The sequence below is a fragment of the Mus caroli genome, unplaced genomic scaffold (assembly GCF_978045245.1).
Source record: "Mus caroli unplaced genomic scaffold, Mus_caroli_1 scaffold_7, whole genome shotgun sequence".
Taxonomy (NCBI): Eukaryota; Metazoa; Chordata; class Mammalia; order Rodentia; family Muridae; genus Mus; species Mus caroli.
The window spans coordinates 47,883,999-47,900,589 of NW_028227262.1; the positions used below are offsets into that span (position 1 = coordinate 47,883,999).

Here is a 16,591-nt window from a genome sequence, read left to right on the forward strand (position 1 = left end):
TAGTTGTTTTGCCAGAAAGACATAATAAATAAGAATCAAGAATAGAATAATAAATAGAATCCTCATAGAATAATAGGTAAAGGATACATAATAAGAAGTATAATGGGCTTTCATAATTACACTAAGAAGAGAAACAGGCTTGGAACAAATATGTGGTCCAGGAAAAACATTCATTCTAGGTCAAGTTCAAGGATGAAGCCACAGGTGTGTGCTATAATACAGCAAGGCCATGTGAAACTGTTGCTTTGAACTTATAATGAGCTTACAGAACAGAGCACTGCTTTGAACTTACTATTGACATCCTTCTGTAACTCCCCTTTTATGTAATAATTTATCCACAAGGTAATTCTTTTTTATACAGACAGCCTTTTGTCTCAATGCCATAAAAAGCTGTAAGCAATAATAAAAATTGAGAGTGGTCATTTCCATTACATCCAGAGTATGTGTTTTTTCTGTGTGTGGCCTTCCGTTCTCTCTTTCTTCCTCTTCTTCCTCTCTGTCTCATAAAGAGTTAACCAACTCAGGAGTAGGGGCTCTGGAACCAGAAAGAAAGAGCCCTAACAATTAAACTTTTTTTCTTAATCCCCTGCTGCTGAACAGCAGGAGTTAATCACCAGACATCATCTGCCTTAGGCCTTAAAATAGCAGATTTAACGAAAACACTTACCAAATGTAAGCTACTTTTGCCCCAGCAATCACAACTTTTGCCACCACAATCACCAATCCCACATTGATACCTGCCTCAGTTCACCTAAATACTGGGAATGTCATTGGCAGAAAGGGAGAGGAGAAAATGTGTCCTGGAGTCTTCTTATCAAGTTTAATACATTTTATTAAACAAATATTTTATTTCTTTAGTCCAGATAATTTAGACAGTTATCTAGAAAACAACTCCCACCAGTTCTACTTGCTTCTTGGGATGCAATTTCCCAGAGTTCCCCATTCTACCAGTTTGGATGTTTAAGTCCTGGCAATTTTTTTTCTTTCAATGAGACAGGGTCTCTTTATGTAGTCCTGGCTGTCCTGGAACTCTCTGTGTAGGCCAGGCTGGCCTTGAACTCACAGAGATCTACCTGCTTCTGCTCCCCAAGTGTTGAATGGCAAGCTCTTTAGACACTGCTGCTGTTAAGCTTGTAGACTATCTTGAGCAATCTTTTGGCTCAGCAAATGAGGCTTACAAAGAAAGGCTCTAGAGACAACAGCTGAGCCCTGATGATGTCACATGAGCCCCTGGATCTAGCTATGCTTAGAATTAGCCCTCTGAGCTGGACTTCTCAGATTAACCAACAAAATTTCTTTTTTCCCTAAGCTTATGTAATTGCTATTTTCTGTGGCTGTGATAAAATACCATAACCAAAAGCAACTTATGGAGGAGAGGGTTTGTTTTTGCTTACAGTTCTAGAGAAATAAGATTCTATCATGGCAAGGAAGCATGGTAGCAGGAACAGGAAGCTGAGAGCTCGAATCCCCCACACAAAGCAGGAAGCAGGATGAAAAGGAGGTGGGAAAAGATTAGAAACACTAACCCCCCCCCCCAGTTACATACCTCCTCTAGCAAGGCTTTGCCATTTAACCCTCCACCAAGTAGAGACCAAGTGTTCAAATACAGAAGTCAAGGGGGAGGGGGCGGGTGTGTTTGTGCATTTCTCATTTGAACCACTACAGCTAGAGAGGTAGGTGTCTTCCACATGTAACCAAGAGCTGGAATTAATATTCCGAATGCCAAATCTTTAGTCATATGTGAATAAACAGTGATACTGAAAAAAGTTTCTTCATAGCTTATTCATAATTAACGCAACCATTTTGCTAGCAAGGCTCATTCCAGTGCTTCCGTGGCCTAGTGTTACTTGGTAAGATTGCAAGCATCACCGAAGGTGATTCCAATATCCCTCTTAGCAAAGGTATTTAATACATCCTTATACATTTGTCAATGTGTGTTCATAGCCACAGGACTGATTCCCAGGTGTCTCAGTGTTAATTGCTAAAATGCAGAGGTGTGACACTGGAAATAACAAAGGTCTGACCATACATTTAAAAAGTTCAAACGAATCTAACGGGTCACCTTTTCCATTAGCCTGTGGCTCGCTCATTAGAACACCACATACATTCCCACGCGTTGGAACCAGTTATAGACCATTTAGCAAGCTGTAAATGGACAAGGGAAATGTTTCATGTTGTTCCCTCCGATGTGATATAGATGACACATGTAATATGTTTATTTAGCACTGCTTTTTGAAATATTTAAGAAATGAGGCAAGTTACCGGGAGTAACTTGGAGACAGACTGTGCTCAGGATAAACCTGCAGACAGGTCTGAAAGCAATTTCATCCTAACTCCCGCCAAGCATGCAGATGCGTGTGCAAGCAATGGGGCCTGAACTGAAGCTCTCTGCAAAAACCACATTTGTGGTAAAGATTTTGCAGACCCAGGGATCAAGTAGAACTTCCTGGTTGTGGAGATTTGGAAGACTGTGCATCAGAACCAACAGTATCTTGTGTCATGGTTAGCACCCTTAATTGTTCTTCATCACCCACCTCTGTCTCTGGCCTAACATCCCTTTGACTATCAGAGAAAAGCACTAGCAAGCTTAACTCAGCTATAACTAAGTTCTAACAACTCAAATGTAGTGGTAATTAGTTAAATAGGTTTGGCTCCCAGCTGGTTACATGCGCAAACCTGCCCAGGAGTTATCTGGATTCGGGAATGAAACACACAAACACACACATGCACTTGTCTTGACTAGCTCAAAGGCTGGGCAGTTCTTTTGTTTGTTTGTTTTTTAAGATTTATTTATTTGTTTGTTTATTTATTTATTTATTTGATGTATATGAGTACACTGTAGCTGTACAGATGGTTGTGAGCCATCATATGGTTGCTGGGAATTGAACTCGGGACCTCTGCTCGCTCCGGCTGGCCCAAAGATTTCTTTATTATTAAATGTAAGTAAACTGTAGCTGTCTTCAGACACACCAGAAGAGGGTGTCAGATCTCATTATGGATCGTTGTGAGCCATCATGTAGTTGCTGGGATTGAACTCAGGACCTTTGGAAGAGCAGTCAGTGCTCTTAATCTCTGAGCCATCTTGCCAGCCTTGGCTGGGCAGTTCTTATCCTTTCTGTTGCTAGCACCCCACCACCACCACCACCACGGATACTTCTGAGTTAACCTCTTTTAAAATCTAGATTTCATCTCTGCTACCCCAAACATAATTAGGGAAGTGACCCATGTGGCCACTTTTCCTGAATCTCACATGTCCTTTAGGTCTGGCCTTTCATCTTCCCCATCACTGCAATCTCTCCCTCTACTCTTAAATGTCTAGGTCTTGCCTCAGTCTACCTGCCCAGCCATTGGCTGTATGGCAATTCTTCATTGCCAATCAATTCTAACTTGGGGTGGAGACCCTCAGTGTCTGGGAACATGGCCTTTGGGAGCCAAATTAAATACAGACAACATTAGAACCAAACCCAAGCACCCAAACTAAGAATACCATCAGATGTCATCGGAAACCCATCACAGAGACTTCTCTGCTGTACTGTAGTCTGCCTGCCTCATGTCCCCAACAACGTGCTTAGGTGTTTTGTGATGTGACTACAAAAATTTGGGTAGCCACTTCCATCGTGGACCACACCTTCCAGAGCATCCCGAGTCCATGTTTGTGGGGCATTTTCACAGTCGTTGGCTCAGAATAAACTATCTCCTATTTCCTTTGGCAGAAGAGCTGCAGTTTGCATTGCTGTGACATCACCAAGAAAGACATCAGATGTTGTTGTAACTAGGAACCTATCAATCAAAACTCCCATCAAATCCTCTCTCCTCCAGGAAAGCCTGCGTAGCATGTTCCTACCACGCTAGGTGCTCCTGGCCAATCGAGTTCCTGAACAGCCTGCTCTTCACTTACTTCTGCCGCATTCTAAATATTACTATGATCCTCACACACCTGCATTCCCGAGGAGCCTTTGTGATCCAATGGGCACAGTGGGTAGCAATATGTGCAGCTGTTAAAAAACACTGCAACTTCCCATTGGCTGGGGAAGGGTGATGGTCTGCAATCATTCGAGACAACTATTTCTGTAGAATAAAGGGCTTCCTGTTTTTGTTTTTAAAGATTGATTTATTTTATTTATATGAGTACATTGTAGTTGTCTTCAGACACACCAGAAGAGGGCATCAGATCCTATTACAGATGGTTATGAGCCATCATGTCGTTGCTGGGAATTGAACTCAGGACCTCTGGAAGAGCAGTCACTGCTCTTAACCACTGAGCCATCTCTCTAGCCTGTTTTTGTTTTTTGTTCTTTAATCAAATTTGATTTATTTGCAGTTGGCATATTGTTTGGGATACTTTAAAGTACCAAACTTCGAGGAAGAAAGATGCACGTTAGAGAACGTCAAACCCCCTGCAGTGTAGCTCCACCAACAACAGCCCTACCCCTTGGGCCATTATCCCCAGAAGTAGAAAGGTAAACTGGGGCTGAGTTCAATTCCCAGCAACCACATGGTGGCTCACAACCATCTGTAATGGGACGCCCTCTTCTGGAGTGTCTGAAGACCGCTACAGTGTACTCACATATAATAAATAAGTAAATCTTTAAAAAAAAAAAAAAGAAAAGAAAAGAAAAAGAAAGGTAAACTGGTCTCTAGGACTTCATAAAGCAAGCATTGATAAAATTTGAATTCCCTTAAGAGTGTGTCAGTATCCGATAGGCATGAGATGTAAACATCTTTTCTCTGATGGTAAAGTATTAGTTGAGAACTGGGGAGAAGGCTCCGTGGGTAAGAGTCCTTGCTGTGGAAGAGTTAGATTTAGGACCCACATAAAAAGCTGGGTGTGGTTGTGCATACATCGGAGACAGGAGGATCACTGTTACTAGCTCCAAGTCTTGTTCCAAGAGACAGACTCTGTTCCAAGAAACAAGGCTGAGAGCGATCAAGCAGGACACACAATGTTGTCTTCTGGCCTCCACACCTGAGCACCAGCAGGTACACCCTTACACATGCACTGGTCCATATACCATACACACTTATTGTCATATCCAGAGAGATGTATATTAGTGAAGAAAGGGTGTCTACTGTGTGTGTGTGAGGGATAAGCCAACTAGTTACTTTCCTCACGGTTGTGACAAAACACCCGATGAAAGCAACCAAAAGAAGGACTGGGTTACTCTGGCTCATGGTTTGAGGACATAGGCCCCTCATGGTGGAGAAGGCAGGACAGAAAGCAACTCAACACAAAAGGTCACATTGCATCTGCAGTTAGGAAGCAGAGAACAGGCAGAGCATAGAGCCAGGCTAAAAGCCCACCAGGCCCACCCCCATACCCACTTCCTCTAGCATAGTCCACACACTAGTTCCAGAACCTTCTAAAATAGCATATTCATCTGGAGGCCGAGAGTCCAAACACTCACTATGCAGAAGATGGCCAAATCCGTGGTTCTTTCCCAGCCACCTGCTAGAATGCTTGTATCACAGGACTCCATTCTCCCATGTGCAGCCTTAGCAGCACATCAGATTTGGGATCATAGAGAGGGGTTTCATGGGACTTCCCTGAAGGTCACTATCGCTCAACAATGCTCCCCAAAGCCATGCTCATAGTCTGTCATTATGATATAGGACTTGGGAGAAGGTAAGCATCCTGTCAGCCACAATCTCTCTTTATTATTTTTAAGAAGGGCTGCTTTTCCATTACCAGAAGCAGATAAGGAACACTAACATCCATTTGTCATTCAAAGCAGACATCTCACTTAGCTATAATGAATCATTCACATCCAGGAATGAGCCTGGTTGGGTGGTGTTGCTTGAGTAGGGCAATAAAGTCACAACTCAAGGTCAGAGAGAATACAAATGTGTTTCCATTGAGTTGCTCAAACCTTGCATAGGGTTGGTAGACAATTTCCCAACAGCAACCCTGGCTTTCGAATACTTCCCTTTGTCTTAAATAGAGCGAAAAGCAGAGCCCTGGTATCACTTCTCACCTCAGATGACAATTACAGGGGCATCATTATTCTAGAGATGTTAGCCCCATTTTCAGGCAGTCATTCCTCAGCCATGTTTTTGTACAAATTACTCATCTCACTTGATGTAGATGGGTCTGCATGTGGTAGAGACAGGTCATTTAATTAAACAGCAGTTGAGTCGGTTGAGATGGCTTAGTGGTCAAATGTGCACACTACCCTTGCAGAAGACCTGAGCTCAGTTCCCAGCACCCATGACAGGAGGCTTACAACAACAGCCTGTAATCCAGCACCAGGGGCTCTGATGTCCTCTTCTGGCCTCTGTGGGCATGTACACACATGCAGTATATACACACATAAATAAAAATGAAATACATCTTTAAAGAAATGAAGTAAATAAGTGGCGATCCTAGGCAGCAGAGTGGCACCAGCCGTGTGCCCAGGCTGTGCCTTTCTCTGTGTTGGAAATACTAAGATTATCACTCACAGTTAGAGTTAGAGTTTCCAAATCAACAGATAGGAAGCACTGCCCCCTCCCACAACCCTAGGCACCTCCAAATCAAACACCATGCCACCATGCAATTTCAACTTCCTTGCCTAAACTGTTGGTCCTGCAGATTTCCTAATTTCTATATAATATCACTATCTATTTCTTAGACAGAGCACTATGAGAAATTTCCCTTTGTGTAGGTATTAGATATTGACAACTGGAACTGAATCAACCAAAACATGGATGAAATGCCTTTTAACCCTCCCCTCTCCCGGCCCTCTCACTTCAACTCCAGCATGAGTTGGTAAGTACATTCATCAAGTAGGTCTCAAATCTATCATTAACAGTTTTTTTTTTAAGCAACCCACAAATCAGGCCATCCACTTTCCATTCTAGATTTGCGCAGTGTTTCCCCTCTGCCTTTAAGTAAACAGCAGCCATCTCAAGGGGGTTTCAGAGCCTGCAGGTCGAGCCCTGCTTACATCTTCAACCCAATCTTCGTCTCTACTGTAGTTCCATGAACCTTTATTTTGGGAAACATGTCTCTTCCCACACACTGTTCTCTTGCCTGAACCTACCTCTCCCTTGCCTCCCCTCCCTCTTTCCCTCCTTCCCTCCCTTCCTCCTCCCCAAACCTTTCTCACCCAGTAACTTCACTTAATTTATGTCTTGCCACAAGTGGTCGCTAAGATCTCTTCCAGGACACAGTAGGATATCATACAGCCATGGTGCCTTCTCTCTACCTCAGTCCTGATTTGACTTAAGCTCCTGTCAGACTTAAGGTCTAGGGAGCAGGACCATTGTCACTTAATTGCCACTATATCAAATGTCTATGGGAAGGCAGGGATCCCACAGAAATATAAAGGTTGTAGTTCACAGTGCATTCCCCTTCCAATTCAATACAGTTTTGATGTGTCCTTTTGTGTTCTCCTACTCTCTCTTTTTCTATCCCCCTCCCTCTCTCTTTTCTGTACAACCAGGGATTAAACCCAGCTAGGGCCTTGTGCATGGTTGACAAATCACTGAAGTATAGCCCCAGCCTACATTAGTAATCTTTAAAAACAAAATAAACAAAAATGTCCTATTAAAAATTTCAAGGGCTGGAGAGATGGCTCAGCAGTTAAGAGCACTGACTGCTCTTCCCAGACCTGAGTTCAAATCCCAGCAACCACATGGTGGCTTACAACCATCTGCAATGAGATCTGACACCCTCTTCTGGTGTGTCTGAAGACAGCTACAGTGTACTTACATGTAATAAATAAATAAATAAATAAATAAATAAATAATTAAAAAAAATTTCAAAACTGAAAGGCTAAGCCGGAACGCTGGACCCTTTGTGAATATCTGGCTACATCTAGTTGTGGTGGTGGCTGTTTGAGAACTGCTAATAGAAGCTAACACTGGCCAAGTGCTGTGAGCCATGCAAAGGAGGAAACTGTGCCTGAGGTTCACAAAGCAGTAAATGGCAAATCCAGTCACCAAGTCTCTTGTCTAAGGCATGCTTTGGATGCTCTCAGACCCAGAATCTGCAGGAAAGCCATTGAGACTAGAGGAGACTTCTGTCTGCACACTGCAGGCTGAGGACATCAACCACAGAAAGGAAAGGGGCACTTTTATCCTCCCACCCCATCCCCCACCTCAGCTGATTTCACTGTTTTCAAGTGGAAGTCTTTCCCAAGCTACATCTTGTAAACCACAGGGTTCCTACCGGGAGAAAGAGCCTCTGGGCGGCACAGGGTTTGAATAGTTTCTTCCATTCCTGAGGGTTTCCGACGGAAAAAGTGATAGGGTAGAGTCTGTGCTCAAACTTCTTTGTATAGGAGTCGGGCCACTGGCGCAACTGCAAAACAGGGGAGACACAGACAGGTGGTAAGACACCGGGATAAACAGAGAACACCTGAGAGGCCTCTGGCGGGCACAGTGGATATCGTCCAGGCAATTCACAGGGGGAGTCTAGACTCATCACTGCTTCTAACGGTCATTTTCCTATAATGTTGCTAGGACTGAAAACAAATAACATTTGCTGTTAGCAAGGGATTTGGGAGACTGGTCCACAACACTGCCAAAGGGAATATAAACTCGGATAAACCGCCAAGAGGACAATTCAGAACAATTCAGAAGTTGGTTAACAAGATCCCAAAGATAAAGGTACGCTGGCTTTCATCACAGTGTAGTATGTGGTAACAAAACGTGGGAGTCTAAATATCAATTTATTAGGAATTGGGAAAGTAAAAGTTATGGTAGACTTACACAGTGAAATGGTGTAGAATAAAGAAGATCTGCATGTTTCTATTTGATATATGTAAAGCCATTATAGGATCCAGTGTAGTGGTACGTGCCTGCCATATCAGGACTCGAGAGGTTGAGAGAAGAGGACCTCAAGTTTGCAGGTAGCCTGCTCTATGTAAAATACTGTCTCAAAAAAAATTCTAATGCAGATCGCATTAATATAATATAATAATCTAATCGCAAAAATATATGCATCTTTATTTCAAGATTTATTTTTATGTGAACGAGTGTTCTGCCTGCATGTATGCATGTGCATGGTATGTGTAATGGGTGTATCTATTGTCTGTAGAGACCAGAAGAGGATATCAGATCCCCTGAAACTGGAGTTACAGTTATAAGCCAGTCAATGTGGGTGCTAGGAACTGAACCCAAGTCCTCTGCAGGAGCAGAAAGAGCTCTTCACTACTGAACCACATCAGCATCTCCTGTGCATGTGTCTTCTATATGTGGAGAAAATCTAGACAGACAGCATTCTGTTATTAAAAGTGGACACCTCTATAGTTGCTGCTTATGGGTCTCCTTTCCTGTGAATATTTCTGCATTCTTCAGAACCTTTAGAGTGAATATGTTTCTTTTTTGCATATGTTAATATTTTAAAGGCGTATTCTTCTATGTGTATGAGTGGTTTTCCTACATGTATGTCTGGGTACCACATGTGTGCCTGGTGCCTGCAGGAGACAGAAGAGGGCATCGGATGCCCTGGAATAGATGACTCTGAGCGCCATGTGTGTGGGGACTGAGTCCAACTCTTAACTGCTGAGCCATCTCTGCATCTGCATATGTTAAAGATAAAGATTAATGGAACTTATTCTTTTTTTATAGTACTTGTAGCTTTAGAGAAAAACAGAGCAGAAAGTAAACAATTAGCTTCCTCTCACCCTGTGTATCAGCACGCAGGGTATCAGCACACACTGCTACAGCATATTTGCTGCAACTGATGGGCCAATGTTGATTTTTATTTAAAAAAATATCAACTTGTTTTTATTGAGACAGGGTCTCTCTATATCACTCTGTCTGTCCTGGAATTAACTATTTAAACCAGGCTAGCCTTAAACTCATAGAGATCTACCTGCTGAGTGCTGGGATTAAAGACATGCAGCAACATGCCTGGCTCTTTTGTTTTAACTGATGGGCCAATATTACTTTTTAAATTGAAAAGTACAATTTATTTTATTTTCTGTGTACGATTGCTTTGCCTGCATGCATGTTATGTGTATTACACATGGACTCGGTGCCCGTGGAGGTTAAGAGGGCATTAAATCCTCTGGAACTGGCATTATGGGTGTTTCCAAACCAGTATGTGGGTGCTGGGAACTGAGCCCACAACAGCAACAAGTGCTCCTAACCACTGAGCAACCCGTCCAGCCCCATGATTCCCACTATTAACTGAAGTCTGTGGTGTAGATTAGGTTCTCTCTTATGTCACAGTTCTGTGGGTTTGGATACACGTGTTACGGCAGGTTTCCACACTGACAGCACACACAGAGTGCTCTTACCACCCCAGAAAGCCTTCCTTTTATCCATTCACCATGTTCCACTCTCCTCCACGCAGTCGCTGATCTCATCGCTGTTGTCATGCCTCTGATTCCTGTTTTCCAGAAGGTCCTGTCACTGGGTTCACACGGGTCCCTCACTAAATGCTGCCTTCTTCCTCTTAGCAATATGCACATAAGATCCTACAGGCCTTTTTGCGAGGTGACAACCCATCTATTGCTGTAAGACTTTAAACTGCTCTTTTCTAAAAGGAAATGGAGGAGGAGTGGATCTGGGGGAGCTGGGAGGAGGGGAGGGAGGGGAAACTGAGGTCAGGATGTGTAAGAGGAGAATAAAGTTTTTAATTTTAAAAAGTTTTCTTAAAAGTTTTATTTGTATTGGTGAACAATTTTATAATCATAACAAGTCATTGGAAACTTATGAGGTATATCTGAATAACAGAACACAGTGCAGTCCTAAGTGACCATGTCATAGAACTAGAGTCAGCAAACGATGATCTCAAAAGACCAATACCCCAGCCCACCACACCCAGGCAGAACATTTTAAAGTAGTCCAAGGAATCACGGGGACTGAAGATGGCCCAGTGGTTAGTAGTGCAAACTGCTCTTCCTGAGGACCTGCACCCACATCAGGTGGTTTCCATCTCTGGTGGTTCCCATAACTCTAGGGAGAATCTAATGCATCTGGCCTCCACAGGCACCTGTAGTCATGTGTACATATTCACATACAGACACACGTGCACATACATAATTAAAAATAAAATAAATCTTTAAAAGAATCAAAACAGAATCATGCTTTGTGATAGGTAAGAGTTACCTGAGATTTGAATTTGTATCCCTACATACAATGGAATGCAGCCATGCCTTCTCATGTGCAGCCATGCCCTCTCATGTGAAGCCACGCCCTCTCATGTGCAGCCACACCCTCTTGTGTGCACATGACTATGGCTACTTTTACACTTAACAACAGGAGCTAACATAGTTGTGATATGTAATGCCTGTAAAGAAATAGTTGCTATAGCCACTGTTTTGCAGAAAATTTTAGAAAAGCCAACCCCTCCCTGCTTTGGAAGCAATTAATTATCTACATGTTGTTGGTAGAAGAAAGACTATGGCGTATGATTTAATTTCTGACGTCTATATAAGAATATGTTCTGGTTTGCTTTCCGTGGCTGTGATAAAGCACCATGCCCCAAAGCATCTTGGGCAGGAAAGAGTTTGTTTCCGTTTAAAGCTTACAATAGTCCATCACGATGAGAAGTCAGGGCAGGAACTCTGGTGGGGAACCTGGAGGCAGGAGCTGATGGAGAGGCTGTGGAGGAACCCCGCTTATTGGCTTGCTCCTCATGGCTTGCTTAGCCTGTTTTCATACACAATCCAGGGCCACCTGCTCAACAGTGGCAACGCCCTCCAGCATCAATTATCAACCAAGAGTCCCCAAGATTTGCCTACAGGCCAGTCTGATGGAGGCAATTCCTCAACTGACATTTCCTCTTCCTAGATTCTAGCCTGTGTCAAGTTGACAAAAAACTAGCCAGCACGGACACAGAATAGAAAGACATGTGGAAATTGTTCACCTGAGCACTACTGTGGTGCTTGTGTCTCTTTAATTTGGGATTCACACATTTCCTGGTTATTTGTTTAAAATGTACACATATCATTTTTATAAACACCAACTTTTTAGAGACATTGGGAGCGACTGAAGATTACTGAATGGCAGTTGAAAGCACCTGACAGTGATTAATGATGGGCATTGACTGAGCTGAACTTACGCCAGCATCAACACTGCATTCAAGTGCACTGGCTCAGGAGAACTGACACCCACATATGCGCTTAGGACAGTGGTTCTCAAACGTTTCTAATGCTGCGGCCTTCTAATACAGTTCCTCATGTTGTGGTGATTGACCCCCAATCATAAAATTATTTTTGTTGCAAACGTCATAACTATAATTTTGCTGCTATGAATCATAATGTACATATCTGACATGCAGGGTTTAGAAAAGCCCACCTGTGAATGGGTTGTTTTTACCCCCAAAGGGGTTGTGACCCACTGGCTTAGTATAACAGTACTGATGACTTAGCAAACACAAGTACCCATGCCAGGCACAGACTGAGCCATAACTTAGCCCTCTGAGAATGTGTGAGGGTCTTCCTGACTTTGAGCTTCAGCATCTATCTAATCTCTCTTTCTGAAACCCTGTCTTCAGGAGAGAAGTCTCAGTTCATTTACCCTTATTCCAGTGCATGTTTAAGTCTCTTCTACTTTTTGAGTTTCTTCCCCATCTCCAGTCTTGGTTTCTTGTACATGAAGATTTTCTCTCTTTTCCTACTTCCATATTCTATATATCACACATTTTTTAGTACTTCTGGTCAACATCTCAGCATCCGTATGAAATCAGATGCTAACTACTGTCATATGCCTGACGTACAGAGGATTCACAGGATGGTTAACTGTGATTCAGATGATATATTTCAGTCTGATTTTTAACATTCACTCTACAACTTAGGCATTGCTTTTTTAAAAAAATCACCATTCTTCCACTTTATCTTATAAAAGTCTCCTTAAGTGAAGGTCTTTTGCTGATTAATGATTTCATTCTCTGTATGTAGTTTAGCCAGGGAAGACGACCCAAGTTGATCTATTCTCTGCATTTGGAAGGTATTATCTCATTATGGATTAGCCAGTGTTACTGTTGAGAAGTTAACCATTATGTTTCTAATAAAACAGTTAATTGGGAGGCTGTGGTGGCTTGGATGTCCCCCACGGGCTCAGATGCTTGAATGTTTGGTCCCCGGTGAGTGGAGCTGTTTGGGTAGGTTTAGGAGGTGTGGTCTTGTGGAGGGGGTGTGTCACTAGGTACAGGCTTTGAGGTTTTAAAGTCAGACACCATTCCATTTTGGCTTGTGGTTTAAGATGTGAGTCTTCAGCATCCTGATCCAGTCTGTGCTGCCATGCCACAATGGATTCTTACTCCTTGGGAACTGTAAGCCCAAATAAACCGTTCCTTTTAATAAATGGCCTTGGTCATGGTGTTTTATCTCAGCAATGGAAAAGCGGTAAAAACAGAGGCTATGATCCTATATCAAGTCCAACATACCAGGTTTCTACCTAAGCAAGGAGACCCACTTAGTTTAAACAGCTACATCCCAGGCCAATTTGAAAATAGCAACTAACCCTTAGGGACTGTTCGCTACTTACGCTCACCCAATCAAAGACCGTCAAGAAAACCCATCCTAGGGACTTCCCTCTGCAATGATCCAAATGTGGCTACTGAGCTATGCTAAACTTTTTTTTCTGGCTTGCTTCCCTTTCCTTCTTAAAGACCCTCATTCCCTCTGGCAGTCTTTCAGCAGGGCCCAGAAATACTGGCAATCTTGAGTGGTTTGTTCATGAATTTATGAAGGTGTGCGTAGGTGGTTAAACACTTGATTGTACCTCTGGGAGTCGATTCTCCTTTCCACCAGGGGTTTTCGGGTGGAACTTAGGTCCTGGGTTTGTTTGTTTTCTTGTTTTTTTCGAGACAGGGTTTCTCTGTGCAGCCCTGGCTGTCCTGGAACTCACTTTGTAGACCAGGCTGGACTCGAACTCAGAAATCTGCCTGCCTCTGCCTCCCAAGTGCTGGGATTAAAGGTGTGCGCCACGACCCCCTGGCAGGTCCTGGGGTTTATGTTCTTTTCTTTTTGTCTCATTTTCCCCTCAAAGTGCAGCCCTTCTTGTTCCAGATTTTGTGCATGTGAGTACATGCGTGCGTGCGTGTGTCTGTATACATACATGTCGGTGTGCACATGCATGCAGGAGAGAGAGGAGCCACATATATGCCAGAGCACACGCATGGGGGGGCGTGTCAGAAGTCAACTTTCATGACTCTCCCCTCTGCCCTGTGAGGCAGTCTCCTGTTGCTGCTGCCCCTATATTCCAGGCTGGCTGGCTTGTGTGTTTCTGGGCGATTCTCTCTTTGCTGTCATCTCACAGGAGGAGTTCTGGGCTAACAAATGTGAGTTACTTTGGCCTTTTTTACTTGTATGCTGGAGATCAGACTCGGGTCATCAGGCTTGTTCAGCAAGCACTTTCACAAGCTGAGCCTATCTCCCCAGCCCCAGGATATCTTTTTAAAAAGTAACTTCTGGGGCCTTTGTTCTTTTTTTTCTTAAAGAGAGGCTGCATTTAATAATACCTTTTTAAAAAGAAGAGAAACAGTCTAAATATAGAAGCCCTAACCCATGGGGCAGTTGCCCGAAGCATGGCGATGGTGGTTGGTTTTTCTTCTTCTTTTACATCTCATCCTAAGGTAAAAAATATGTGGTTCTAAATATCCCAGGAAGTTCTGAATTTGCCCACAGTACCCACTGCTGGGGGACAGGAGAGGAAAGCGACAACCTTGCCCACCTTCTCCCAACCTAGCCTCAGCCAGCTGCTATAACAAAATACACAGCGGATAGCTCACATTTCGGAGAATCTTTGCAGGGTGATAGAATAAATGCATTATTAGACTGGCCCCAAAGCGATACTCTGCATATATAGTTAGATAAAGAATAATTTGTCCCATAATACAGATGACAAAAACTGAAGCGGACGAACGGTCTACAACCTACATAGTGTCTCAGTTTTTAAACCTAAATTGTACAATAATTAATCCACGGAAAGAGGTGACACCACCTACTCTGCAAGTGTTTAATACCCATATCAGTCAGCTTTACTGTGCTGCAATGAAATACCTGAGGTGATGGACTTAAAAAAAGGAAAGGTCCCAAGCAGGAGGGTACATACCTTTAATTCCAGCACCTGAAAGGCAGAGGCAGACAGCCCTCTGGAAATTCTAGGCCAGCCAGCCAAGAGCTCTGTAGTCAGACTTTGTCTCAACCAAACCAAACTAAACAAACACCAAAACAAAAAAACCAAAATGAGGAAAAGAAAATAGTTTTGCCCATAGTTTTAGGCCCTGGTTTGTTGGTTGGGTTGCTGTGGCAAGGAAGCAGATCATGACAAAAATGTGTGCAGAAGAAATCCATGAGATGGTCCAGCGCCTAGAGCACTGGCTGTATTTCCAGGAGATCCAGGTTCAATTCTCAGGAGGCACATTGTGGCTCAAAACCATCTGTAACTCCAGTTATCTTCTTCTGGCCTCTGTGGGCACTGTATGCATGTGGTACACAGGCATACATGTAGGCAAAACCATCCATATACATAAAATTAAATACATCTGTATTTTGAACGAGTGAAAAGGAATAAACTGGGGCTTTAGAGACACTGACAAGCACCAATGAGCACAAACCTTACTTTCCTGTGGGTCCACTATCTAGTAGCACCATGGAGGGCCAGGACTTTAACCATAGCACTTGGGGGACAGTCCAGATCCAAACCACAAGTCCTACTACAGCTCCCTTCACTGGTCTCACAAAGACTCGGAACAATTCCAGAGGAGTCAATGCATCAGGGAAACCTACATACAGCAGAGCATCGTAAGCGTCGGCCATCACTCCCCAGAGGCGTCAGCTCCCAGTTCACAGCAGTCTCTGTGGCTCATCAAACAACCGCCTAGTACACACCCAGAATCTACGGGTCGGGAATTCAGACAAGGCACAGCGGGAACAGGGAATGCAGTTTCACCATTTTGGGGCCTCAGCCAGAGCCTTGAAGGCCAGACACAGACCTTGTGCAGATAGCTCCCTCCACAACCTGGTGCCCCAGGTATGTTGCTGGCTGAGGCGTCACTCCTCTCTCTGCTGGAGTCTCCTCATGTCTCTCCACACAGACTTCTTTGAACTTCCCTGGGCATGGTAGAAACTTCTAGGTGAAGGCCACCCCAAAGGGGCAAACAAAAGCTGTCTTCTTCCCATGACCTAGCCTTAGATGTCACATGCCATTACACCTGTCACACTCCCTCATCTGCATGTGTAGCTACATGGAAGTATATGTGCACAGAGGCTGTATTAATCGCTACTTTGTAACCGATGGCTCCAGACAGCAATAGCTTAAGACCATAAATCTGCAAACGCTTATCTCAAATAATTTTTTTAAAAGTATTACGTTTGTCTGTTTGTTTACTTATTTATGTATCTGTGCATGTGCACGTGCATGCTACTGCTTGTGTGTGGAGTCAGAGGACAACTTGCAGTAGCTAGTTCTCTCCTTCTATCATGTGGGTCCCAGAGATTGACTCGGGCTTGGTGGCAAACACCCTTGCCTGCTAAGCCATCCTACCAGAACCTCCAAATCATATTTCTCCCTCCCTCTTCCCCCCTCCCCTCTCTCGGGGTTTGTATCTATGTGAAGCATAAAGGAATGGACCCAGGACATCATGTATGCTAGACAAGTGCTCTATCACTGTTATAGCCCCAGGCCTCTTTCTCCTTCTTGTCTTGAGGCA

The 16,591-nt window shown here is 43.6% G+C and overlaps 1 protein-coding gene across 1 annotated transcript in view; it reads right to left on the minus strand.

Annotated features, from left to right (window-relative positions):
• The window catches only part of Gxylt2 (glucoside xylosyltransferase 2), a 97,030-nt gene that overhangs the window by 45,386 nt on the left and 35,053 nt on the right, over positions 1-16,591 (minus strand). The window contains exon 3 of the mRNA XM_021165390.2: positions 8,150-8,281. Within this exon, the coding sequence (XP_021021049.1) occupies positions 8,150-8,281 (132 nt within the window). The remainder of the gene's footprint in view (positions 1-8,149; positions 8,282-16,591) is intronic.